The 13484-nt window shown below is 36.8% G+C and overlaps 1 protein-coding gene across 1 annotated transcript in view; it reads right to left on the bottom strand.

Moving 5' to 3' along the window:
• LOC124711812 (putative fatty acyl-CoA reductase CG5065) overlaps window positions 1-13484 on the bottom strand; it is a 156147-nt gene that overhangs the window by 66492 nt on the left and 76171 nt on the right. The window contains exon 5 of the mRNA XM_047242036.1: window positions 247-439. Within this exon, the coding sequence (XP_047097992.1) occupies window positions 247-439 (193 nt within the window). The remainder of the gene's footprint in view (window positions 1-246; window positions 440-13484) is intronic.

Genomic DNA, 13484 nt, shown 5'->3' with positions numbered 1-13484 from the left:
CTACTTCTTTCAACTCTTCCTTTGTTTATTGCTAAATTTTATTCACAGACTTGATGTTTTACATTACTTATTTGTCTGACTGCATTTCAATCCCATCTGTAGCATTAAACTGTTTGCAGTCAGTTTGTGAACTTCTCCTTCCTTAACATTCTGCTGGAATATTTCAGTGTTTCTCTATTGAAACATTAAATGATAAATGTATAAAAGCAAAATCTTGTGAAGCAGTTTTTTTTAATTATTTCAGACCTTTCAGTTCCTTTTTTCCATGCTGCAAGTATTGTAGCATTGACAGCAATATCTACCGGCATGTAGTCAGCCACACAACTCCTACGTGAATAGCTGACATGTACAACACCCATTGATGCAGCGATTAAAAGACCAACTGGACCATTGAATGTATCTCCCCATCCTGGAAATGGTTCTTCAGCTGTTGAAATCACTGGAAAAAAATACTTTCACTTAGTAACAAAGATACATATTATAATTATATAAAATTTTATAACATTATTAGGTTTTTAGAAATACAATCTTAAATATACTACAAAATAAAATTTGATATGACACACATACTGAACACTCTCTTAAAACTTTCAGAAATAGATATTCCATGAAGCTGGAAGATGCAGCATTAGGAAAAGTGCTTGGTCAGAAGCTTTTTGTTGAAAGAATTATGTAATGAGTATGTATGCAGTGATCAGCCACTTACGAAATATTTCCCTATTTTCATTAACTAGTTGTTTAACATTCCCAGGCTCATCTTCAGGTGTAACATGCAGAAATTTACATTTACTTCTACATTTACATACACATCCCAAAAGCCACAGTATGGCACACAGCAGAGCATACTTTGTACCATTACTAGTCATTTGCTCTCTTATTCCACACACAGAGAGAACAAGGGAAAAATAACACTCTATATGCCTCTGTATGACCCCTACTTTCTCTTATCTTATCTACATGGTGCTTATGTACAATGTATGTTGGCGACAGTAGGATCATTCTGCAGTCAGCTTCAAGTGTAGGTTCTCTAAATTTTCTCAATAGTGTTTTGGGAAAAGAACATTGTCTTCCCTCCAAGTATTCCCAATTGAATTCACAAATCATCTCTGTAGCACTGACACATTGATAGAACCTACTAGTGACAAATCTGGTAACCTTGATTTCTTTCTTTAATCCATTCCGGTGGGAATCCCAAATACTCAAGCACTACTCAAGAATGGGTCACACTAATGTTCTGTATGTGGTCTCTTTTATAGATGAGCCCTACTTTCCTAAAATTCTCCCCATAAACCAAAGTCAACCATTTTCTTTCCCTATTACTGCATATATGTTTTTGTTTCATTTCAAATCACTTTGCAAGGTTATGCCTAGAGTGACTGGCACAAAAGAAGAGTTCTCAAGGTCACGGCCACTGCCTGTTGCGAGCAGGGGCTGTGGGCTGTGATCTGACCGCCTCTCAGCTTTGTTGCCATGTAGGTACCATTAGCTGTGCAGTAAGTCAGAGAAGCAGAAAGCTCAGTGTCACCATGCTATATCAAATCTGTGTCATTGGCAGAATCTCCAGACATGAATGAGTGTTTTAATTCTCCAAGAAAGGGATAGAAATGTGAACAGAAATCGATTACCTTTGTTGATTTTACCAAAGAGCTCATGAGTAGAACTGTACTTGGATATTATGACAGAGGAGAGGATCCAACGGCTAAAAACATACAGGCTGACCTCATGAAAAAATTAATTACTTGGGCTCAGAGGCCTCTGGTCTTCATCTTCTCTGCTCCCTTGGTTCCAAATTCAAGAAGCGTAATGATGGATGGAAATTCTTAATGGAACACCAAGACTTGCAGCAGCAAGAGCTAAGTTTTTGTGTACAATGCACTTCTTGTGTGCTAAAGACATGAGGCCTGTAGTGTATTTCGATGAAACTTGAGTTTCACAGAACCACACCAATAAGTATATATGGCACAACTCCAAAGGAAATGGCGGTTTGAAAGTGCCTACTGGTAGAGGTGGCCGATTAATTATTTCCCACACTGATTCATTAACCATAGGCTTCATACCAGCCCAAACTTAGTTTTCATGATGGGAAAAGTTCTTGCCAATCAGATTACCATTCAGAAATGAATGGAGAAGTTTTTAAGAATTGGTTTATTTGACTGTTGTCTGCACTGGAAGAAGGGTCAATTATCATGATGGATAATGCCAGCTACCACTCCATTGAGATAGAAAAGCTGCCACGTTCAAATTGGCATGAGGCAGATATTATGGAGTGGTTAAAGAGAAAGAATGTTTCATTTTCAGTTGATGAAATGAAGGCTGAACTCCTGTCTTAGGAAGAAATCATAGGTGCCAAAAAGACTTATGAATTACATCAACTATCAAATGAAATGGGACACCAAGTGGTATGTCTACCACCGTATCACTGCCAGTATAACCCCCTTGAATTGATATGGGTCCAAGTAAAGTTAGAAGTAGAGAAAAGAAATACTACTTTCAATCTTGTTGATGTCGAGAAGCTAACATGTTACTCAGCAGGACTGGGAGAGGTGTGTAAAACACGCAGAAGCATTTCATGAAACTGGTTTCTTGAACTAGGATTTGAGAGACACCGTAGTGGAATTTGTGATGATACACTTGGCTGAAACAAGCAACAGTGAATCTGAAGACACGGAACCAGAAGACCCTATGTAAGAAGCTGACTTGATTTAAATGTTTGTCTGTTCATTTAGTTACAGAGGACATACTGCGACTGTTTATCCCTTACAGTAAATGTCTGATAAATTTATCACAAGTGGTAGCAATTAGTTTACTCAACAGTAACTGTCAATTAAAATAAGACAGTCAATTCTGCATTAATTAATAACAGTGTTTCCTAAAAACCTATATTGAATGTCTTTACATTCTGATATAATCTTACTGCATTCAGTTTACTTCTACACTCGAAATATAACTCCTTTTTTTCATAGAAGGATTTAGTGGCTGTTTCATTGTAAGGGTAATGCAGTTCATAAAATGACAAAACATTGTGGTGCTTCTGTATCGAGTGTACAGTAACATCAGAACATTCCCAGCACCTATTCTGATTCTCCAAGAAGAGCATAGAAGTCCATGATATTTGATGACTTTTACAAAAAGCTAGAACGTAGAATTGTATTACTTTAGTATGACAGAGGATAGTATCCAATGGATAGAGAAATGCAGCATAATTTCCATGATAAAACTGATTATTCTGGCCAGTCACTTCTATGCACTATCTCCTCTGCCCACTTGGTTTTTAATTCAGAAACTGTAATGATGGACGAAATTTGTAACACAAGACAGAGACATTGCAGTAGTAAGAGTAGTAAGTCATAGATAACATTTTCTCAAATATGTCAGAAACTGACATAGAGGTAACAAACATAGATTTAGGATTGTCTGACCACAATGCTCTCACCATTGAAATCCCTTTACAGTCAAAGGAAGATAAAGGTGTAAATAATATTTACAAAAGAAACTTCTCTGTGGACAACTGTCATCAGTTCATAAGTATCTTAGAAAATGAAAATTGGTTAGATGTTATGAAACAGTCAAGTACAGATGAGGCATATAGTGTATTTGCACCGATTTATATGATGAACTCTGAGATGTGTTTTCCAAAGAAACTGACCAGAGTCAAGTCTACTGGATACATAAAGTCAAGTTCTTGGGTGACTCTTGGAATTAAGAAATCATGTGAAAACATGAAAAAACTGAATTCTGAGTTGAGGGAATGTACAAATATTGATTTTATAGAATATGTAAAGAGGTATAGGAAAATATACCGCAGAGTAATTGCAAATGCAAAGTTATTAAGTAATAATATGGAAATAAAACAGCCCAGAAAAAAAACTAAAATAGCATGGGAAATTGTGAGAAAAGAAACCGGGGTACCTACTAAAGACAAGGAAATTATTCTAAAAAATGAGGAGAATAAAATGGTAGATAAATATGCCATGCCTAATTATATAAATAATTACTTTTTAAAGGTACCCCAGACATTAAGCAGGAATCTTGGGGAGTAGATTAAGATGGAAGCACCCAAGGCAGCCAGCAGTATGATGGCAGTTCCAACAAACGAAAAGGAAGTTTTAAAAGTGATTAAAAGTCTGAAGTCCAAGATGTCAGCTGGAGTAGATGAGGTGCCAATAATATTAGTAAAGAAAACAGCTAATCAGATAGCAAAACCATTGGCGCACATAGCAAACTTGTCAATGGCTGAGGGCATGTTTCCACAAAAACTGAAAATTTCTAAAGTCATTCCCCTGTTGAAAAAGGGTGATAAACTTAAAATAGAAAACTACAGACCTGTCTCACTCCTCCCAACTTTCTCTAAAGTTTTAGAGATACTAATGAAATATAGAGTCACACATTATCTTAATATGCACAATCTGATAAACAGTAATCAGCATGGATTTCAAGCTGGGAGAAGTACCGAAACAGCTGTACTAGAATATACAAAAGAAATAATCACTAAATTGGAAGAGGGAAATAGTGTAGTTGGGATAAATCTAGATTTGTCAAAAGCCTTTGACACTGTTGACCACAGCACACTTTTGAAAAAGCTTGAAGCTATAGGTATCAGAGGACCGGTAAAAAAGTGGTTTGAGTCTTATCTGGAAAAGAGGATGCAGGTGGTTGAAATTACAGCACCAAATATTAATCAAAAAATTAAACTAAGATCAGATCCAAGGGAGGTCACAGTAGGAGTACCCCAAGGAAGTGTATTAGGCCCCTTGCTGTTCCTCATTTACATTAATGATATTCAGATGTCAGAGAGAAAAAGCTAGAATCATGTTATTTGCTGATGATACTAGTTTAATAGTTAGTGATATGAAGCAGTCATTGCACAGTACTGCGGACCATGTCCTACAAGATATACAAAAATGGTTTAGTGCTAACAAGCTAACACTGAATGCAAAAAAAACTAATTATGTGCAATATGGAAAAATAAGTGAACAGGACGACCTAAATCCCACAATGGAGGGCAAACAACTTGAAAGAGTACAGTGTGCAAAATTCCTGGGTATGCACATTGATGAGAAGATTAATTGGAAGGACCATGTGGTGAACTTAGCACTAAAACTAAATTCAGCATGTTTTGTGCGTAGAATAATTTCAAGAGTTTGTAGTAATGACTGTACCAGATTAGTATACTTTGGCTATTTTCAATCCATTGCATCCTATGGGATAGTATTCTGGGGAAAAACAAATTGTCATCTAAATGAGATTTTCAAATTGCAAAAACGTGCTATTCGGATAATAACCCACAGCCCACCTCAAACACATTGTAGGCCCCTTTTTAAAGCATTGAAAATTTTAACAATTCCATTATTATACATTCTGAAATGTCTGTTGGTGATCAAAAGAAATCAGGACAAAATGAAAACCAATACAGACTTCCATAATTACGATACACAGCAATGTAAAGATCTCCACATACAAGCTGTAACAAGGACCCGAAGCCAGAAACATGTATGTAATCAAGGCATCAAACTTTTTAATGCACTACCAAAACATATCAAAGAGCTGGAAAATAAGGATAAATTTAAAACTGTTCTAAAGAACCACATGCTTGACAAATGCTATTACAGCATAAGTGAATATCTCTGCGCAACTGTATAAAATGTATGTTTAAGTTAATGTGACAAATGAAATTACATCAGTGCATAATAAATTATGTTATAAAACACTTATTAGTTCTATATTGTATTAAACATAAGATAGATTAATATGAATTCAGCACAGATACAAATTTTGTAAAGATATTATATAGCTGTTAAAATGTACCCTGACAAATCCTATATCACAAATGTGATCATTGGGATGATAATAAATAAAATAAATAAATAAAATAAATAAAAAGAACAAGGTTTTTGTGTACCAAGCACATATTACATACTGAGAATAGTAGGCTTACAGCAAATTTAGATAAAACTTAGGTCTCACAAAACCTTTCAAACAAATATTTTACTTGACTTCAGTGAAAATATTGGCCTCAAAATAACTACAATTACTGCTGCATAGTGTATATTGTCATTTTGAGTGATGGATGCAATGACAAAGGATATGCATTAGCAGCCAGTAAAATGTTTTTGGAAAGTAGGGAATATTCTTGGTCATATTAAAGCAAGCTGTCCAAACAAAACTCTTGGCGACAGCCTACAGTGACTCGCATGCTGCTGCACAAGGAATATTGCAGAAGTAATTTGCCTCTGTACGTGATATGATACAATAATGATGTCTGAAATTTTACCAAAAATAATTTTGCAGCTTTCTTAAAAATTTTCTCATGGAAAGTTCCTTTGAAGTCCTACAGAACAAAAATTAATCAGCGACAACATTTTTCACTATGTAGTCAGCAGTTTCACACCTCTTACAATATTTTATTTTTTTATCTCAGAATACTTTTATGTTTCTGAAATAAAAGGTGTAGCATATGGATCTGTAATCTTTGAGGATGTTCATTTTTTCTTAGTCCAATTACATTGATGATTCTGCTACTACCATAGGTTGAAGTAAAATATTATTTTCCTCCAAAATTCCTTGTAACGTTAGGCTTTTTTTTCCCCCTTAGCAGTTAGTGAGAATTTTCTTTTGAAGAGTACTCCATCAATTTTAGAGTAAAAATAGAGTTGCCCAATATTTTTTTTAAATTTTTATGAACATTTGAAGTTATAGCTATAAAAAAAACTGGCAATGCTCTAAGATGGTGAGATGACTTTGAAGCCCTATTTTTGTGCTGGCCACTATAGATATTTAATTGATGTGGCTGTGTCAAGTAGCACATCACCAATGTTTGTATTCAGTCATTACAGGATTGTTTTTCCTACTCATCTGCATTAACTTATATTTTTCTACATTCAGAGCAAGCTGCCATTTATCAAATCAACTATAAATTTTGTCTAAGTAATCTTGTATCCTCCAACAGTCACTCAAAGATGACATCTTCCAGTACACCACAGCATCATCAGCAAACAGCCACAGATTGCTGCCTCACCCATTCTGTTCATGTTTTTACTGTTTCATTGTGAAGCATCTTCCAATGTCCAGCATCATGTTACACGTATGAATATATATATACATAAAAAAATTATATATAAAAAATTATATATATATATATATATATATATATATATATATATATATATATATAAAAATAGAAGGAAACATTCCACGTGGGAAAAATTTTATATAAAAACAAAGATGAGGTGACTTACCGAACGAAAGCGCTGGCAGGTCGATAGACACACAAACAAACACAAACATACACACAAAATTCAAGCTTTCGCAACAAACTGTTGCCTCATCAGGAAAGAGGGAAGGAGAGGGGAAGATGAAAGGAAGTGGGTTTTAAGGGAGAGGGTAAGGAGTCATTCCAATCCCGGGAGCGGAAAGACTTACCTTAGGGGGAAAAAAGGACAGGTATACACTTGCACACACGCACATATCCATCCACACATACAGACACAAGCAGACAGCTTGTGTCTGTATGTGTGGATGGATATGTGCGTGTGTGCAAGTGTATACCTGTCCTTTTTTCCCCCTAAGGTAAGTCTTTCCGCTCCCGGGATCGGAATGACTCCTTACCCTCTCCCTTAAAACCCACTTCCTTTCGTCTTCCCCTCTCCTTCCCTCTTTCCTGATGAGGCAACAGTTTGTTGCAAAAGCTTGAATTTTGTGTGTATGTTTGTGTTTGTTTGTGTGTCTATCGACCTGCCAGCGCTTTCGTTCGGTAAGTCACCTCATCTTTGTTTTTTATGAATATAATAGAGGGAAACATTCCACGTGGGAAAAATATATCTAAAAAGAAAGATGATGAAACTTACCAAACAAAAGCGCTGGCAGGTCGATAGACACACAAACAAACAAACACAAACATACACACAAAATTCTAGCTTTCACAACCAATGGTTGCCTCGTCAGGAAAGAGGGAAGGAGAAGGAAAGACAAAAGGATATGGGTTTTAAGGGAGAGGGTAAGGAGTCATTCCAATCCCGGGAGCGGAAAGACTTACCTTAGGGGGAAAAAAGGACAGGTATACACTCGCACACACACACATATCCATCCACACATACACAGACGCAAGCAGAAATGTCTGCTTGTGTCTGTGTATGTGTGGATGGATATGTGTGTGTGTGTGCGAGTGTATACCTGTCCTTTTTTCCCCCTAAGGTAAGTCTTTCCGCTCCCGGGATTGGAATGACTCCTTACCCTCTCCCTTAAAACCCATATCCTTTTGTCTTTCCTTCTCCTTCCCTCTTTCCTGACGAGGCAACCATTGGTTGCGAAAGCTAGAATTTTGTGTGTATGTTTGTGTTTGTTTGTGTGTCTATCGACCTGCCAGCGCTTTTGTTTGGTAAGTTTCATCATCTTTCTTTTTATATATATATATATGTGCATTCCTCGTCTGGAAATAAGCCTGAAAAAGTTAAAAAACCAGCTCACAAAAAAAAAATATTTTGTAAATGACTAGTCATAGTTACTTTTAGATTAGGTATTTGAAAAAAGACTGAACTTCTGAAATAATGTGTGAACAATGGAACCCACTGCTGCTACTGAGCACACCTAGTGGCAGTTTTAGACAACAAATTGTCATTAGTCTCATTTCTTTGTGGCCATTAGTCATCAAGCCATAACCTTTGAAATAAACATGTACACCTGCTGTTTGTCAGATTAGTAACAATCAGTAAACCCCCAATTTTTTTAAAGAATCGAACTTCTTTGTGAAACACTGGATGAATGTAATCTGGGTAATTTTTGCAACATTTTAAGCAAAAGCAAGTGCTCAATGTTTATGACCTATATGTTATACAATGATATAATTTTGCAGGCACATTCAATGATGTATGTAGGTACTGTCTGCAAAGTGTTTTGCAAATAGAGTTAATAGTAAAGAAATAATAAATTAAAATATCATGTTTGATGCTGAAGTTTTATTGCATGAATAGTGAAAACATAGTGACCAATAAAATTTTTACTTTCATCATTCCGTAAGCCAGTGAGAAAAAGTTTTGTAGAAGTTTGAGATTATGCTGAAATCAGTCAATAACTGCTTGCTAGTGTAAATGGCAGTGAAAACTTCCCTAAGAACATCATAACAGGAGATGAGATGTGGGTTTATAGCTGTGATGTTGAAATAATGGTGCATCTGTTGCAGTGGGTGTGCAAAGGATTGACTCATCAAAAACATCGTGCACGAGTCAGTCAGAAATCGAGGAGATGATGGCTGTGTTTTTTTGACTGACAAGGCATTTTCCATCAGGAATTTGAACTGCCTGTTGCATGGTTAACAAGGAGATCTATCGGGTAATTTTAGCAACTTTGAGGGATTCAGGAAGAGGCCCGTATTGTGCAAAAGCAGACTTGGATGTCACACCAGAACAGTGCATCAGTTCATGTGTCATGTGTCCTCACTTTTATAATTGTAGCTGTGTATAGCTCCTCATTGGGAATATTTCAACTATTTTTGAAAAACTTAGATTCTTTGTTGTTCGATCTCTCAGACAGAGGGAAGCAAATTATTGTTTGTGGGGATTACAGAGTAGATTTTCTGAAAGAGTCCAATAGAAATCTTGACCTTGAAATATTACTTGGTTCTCTCAATTTGATGTCAGTTACTGATTTTCCTACTCAGGTGGTACAGAAAAGCAGCACACTGACAGATAATGTTTTTATAAACCAAGACAATTTCAATCAAACAAAAACTTTTTCTGTTAAGAATGGTCTGTCTCATCGTGATGTATGGCTAGTTACAATATATGACATAGCTCCATACACTAATGTGAAACAGTCCTCCAAAATAGTACACTTAGTTAACAATTTAACAATTGCAAATTTTAGGAAAAGCTTGAAACAATTAGACTGTGTGGAGGTGTACAGGGAACTAGATGCTAAATTAAAATTTAACCTGTTTCATTATACCTTTATGAGTATATTTGAAAACAGTGAAACATAATTATAAGGCACTCTCTAAAAACCCATGGCTTACTAAAGGGTTAAAAATATCTTGTAATCTAAAAAGGGAAATGTATCTTATAGCTACAAGGACTAATGATCCAGAAACATCAACCATTGTGAAAATTACTGCTCTGTGTTAAGAAAAGTTATTAAAAAGCCCAGGAGTATGTGCAATTAGTCTGAGATTGGCATATCTGATAATAAAATTAAAACAATTTCGAATATTGTTCAAAAGGAAACAGGGCAACTGAGAGCACAGGAAGACTGTGTTTATAACAAACTCAATGAAAAGTTTGATACCAAAAAGTCAGAAGTAGAAAATATTTTTAATAATCATTTTTTGAGTGTTCTAGAGAAAGCAGGATCCAGTTAATCATTAGAAAATACAATGCTGTGCATGGAAGGGGTAATACCTAAGCAACTTGATAAAACTGAAACTCAACGCACCGCTCCTACTGAAATTAGGAAAATAATAAATTCACTCAAAAATAAAATGTCGCATGGAATTGATGGCATTTCCAACAGAGTACTAAAAGCTTTTTCCCAATGGATAAGAAGGATTCTCAGCCACATACATAGTAGCTGTTTGAAACAGTGCATCTTTTCAGACGGACCAAAATGTGCTTTTGTTAAACCATTGCATAAAAAAGGTCATAGGTCTGATGCTACCAACTACCACCCAGTCTCACTTCTGATTGCTTTATTTAAAATTCTTGAAAAATAAAGTATTCAAGACGAGCTTCAAATACTGGGTGGTTATAATTAAACTTTCCCTATTGAACTCATTATAACATGGAAACTAGTTACCATACTGTACTCGTACCAAATGTGGTAGCATTAATGTCCAGAGTATCGGGTGCATGATATCCATGTGTCACAGCACCACCATCCAGTTCCAACTATGGCCATCATGATTCATGGTCTCACACACCTGACCAGTTGCAGTGCACTTTTGATACTTGGACAAAAGGAGCAGGGCATTATGGGTGAAGCTCTATTATCAAAACACCAGTAATGCCTCAGCTGTGCTTCAAGGATATCGCCAGCTAAAAGGGTTATGGGAGGGGCCTCTTTCTCCACTTGCTGTGCAGAACATGATGAAGAAGTTCAGATGAACTGGGCATCACTCCGGCTACTGGTTACACCACAGGTGATTGATGAAATCGTTGCTGCTATGGCAGACAACACTGCAAATAATTCCTGATGGTCAGACAGTGCACGTGCTGCATCACAGCAGTTGAACATCCCATTGTCCACTGTACCAAAGTTGCTTCAATCCATTCTCAAATAGTATCTATACAAGATCCATGTTGTACAGCAGCTCATACCACAGGACAAACAACGACGTGTTGACTTCCCTCTCCACTTTCTCCCAAGGATTGAAGTTGAACAGCCTATGGACAGACAAAGCTCATTTTTCTCTGACATGTGAGGTGAATACACAGGTGCTACTATTCAACTGATGAATTTATGAACAATGTGTACAGCCAATGCACCTGTGTGTCTCTCCCCACTCGCTGCCGTTTTGGGTCCTTTTTTCTCCCACCTCCCTGCCTCACCTCACAACCTTCTGATGCTGCTCCTGTTGGCAGTCAGGTCCCTGCACATTCCACCAGACACCATTTGTCTCTTTCTCCACCCATATACTACTATCCCTTCCCCTTCTCTGCCCCCTCCAAATTACAGTTTGCATCCCACGTGATGTGGCATTCTGGCCTAAGATGCTGCTGTTGGCAGTCATGTGTACATGAGGTTTGCTAGCTTGTGTGTGTGTGTGTGTGTGTGTGTGTGTGTGTGTGTGTTTTACTGATGAAGGGTGTGGCAAAAGCTTTATGTGAGAGTCATTTATGAATGTGGTTTGAAAAGTTTTCAGAGTCACCAGGAGAGGTCAGCACTATTGCAACGAGTTGTTCACTTGATATTCATTGGACTGTTTCCTGTAAACACTTCCCATGTCAATGCTCTTGGAAGATAGCTGTATCTGTGACGTGGCTCTGTTGTTGTTCCAATGTAGTGATTTGCAAAGATGGAAAAAAAATCGAAATTCGAGCAGTAATTAAGTACTTTGTGAAGAAAGGTATGAAAACAAAGGACATTCAAGCTGATTTCCAGAATACAGTGGGGGACTCTGCTCCTTCATATTCAACTGTTACCAAGTGGACAAATGAATTTAAATTTGATCAACAAAGCTTAGATGATGATCTGCACAATGGTCAGCCAAAATGTGTCACTACTCCAGAAATCACTGCAAAAGTGCACAAAATGGTCATGAAGGATCACCGATTGAAAGTCCGTGAAATTGCTCATGGTTGCCAGATGTCATCCGAAAGGGTATATCACATTTAATTGAAGAATTAGAAATGAAAAAAATCATCTGCAAGATAGGTGACGCAACTCTTGATTCTGGATCTAAAATGCATGAGAATGGGCATATCGGAACAATGTTTGGCCCGTTTTAGGAGAAACAAACAAGATGTGAACACAGATGAAACTTGGGTGCACTGCTGTACCCCAGAGACAAAACAACAGTCAAAGTAGTGGAAACATGCAGATGCTCTATCACCAAAGAAGGCTACAATAATTCATTCGGCAGGAAGGTCCTGGCATAAGATTTCTGGGATGCGAAGGGGATTCTGTTTGTAGATTACCTCCGCACTGGGCAAACAATTACTGCATAATACTATGCTAACCTCCTGGACAAATTGCAACAAAAGATACATGAAAAAAGGCCAGGTTTAGCAAGGAAGAAAGTCATCTTCCATCAAGACAATGTGTGCCCGCACACATGTGCCATTGCCATGGCAAAATTACATGAATTGTTGCCACACCTGCCTTATTAACCTGATGTGGCTTGGTCAGACTCCCATCTCTTCCCCAAACAGAAAATTTTTCTTTGTGGATGAAGATTAACTTCAAACGAAGAATTGGTAGCCAGAGTTGATAACTATTTTGCAGGCCTGGAGGAAATTCATTTTCAAGACAGGATCAAGGCACATGAGCATTGTTGGACCAAGTGCATTAATCTACAAGGAGACTACATTGAAAAATAAAAAAAGTTTCAGTGATGGAAGTAATTTTTTTCTATTCCGTTCCAAGAACTTTTCAAATCACCTTCATAATTGTGCCTGTCTGCAACTTGACATGTCTTCTTCACGATAAGTAGCAATCTGTCTTTTCCTACAAAGTATTGGATAGTGTTGAAACCAAGAGTGAAAATATGGTTAATGGTAATACTTATAATGTAAATAATGGTTTTGATGGAGAAGAAGAGAAAATTTAATCAAGTTAATGGAAATAATAAAAATTGAATGCCTTGAATACGAAGTCAAATGAGGCCTGTAATTTGGTTACTGAAAGTATTCAGAACAAAGCTGTCAGTGAACTGTTGAATAATATTTTTCTTTGTATAGATTGGATAGATGTTGGGGATGGACAATTTGATGAGGAAATGTGAAAAAATTGGCAGGTTCATGTAAAAGAGTTTATCCTGAGTGGTGGAGGAAAGAGAG

Source organism: Schistocerca piceifrons, chromosome 8 (assembly GCF_021461385.2).
Source record: "Schistocerca piceifrons isolate TAMUIC-IGC-003096 chromosome 8, iqSchPice1.1, whole genome shotgun sequence".
Taxonomy (NCBI): Eukaryota; Metazoa; Arthropoda; class Insecta; order Orthoptera; family Acrididae; genus Schistocerca; species Schistocerca piceifrons.
This window is presented reverse-complemented; position numbering and strand designations above follow the sequence as displayed.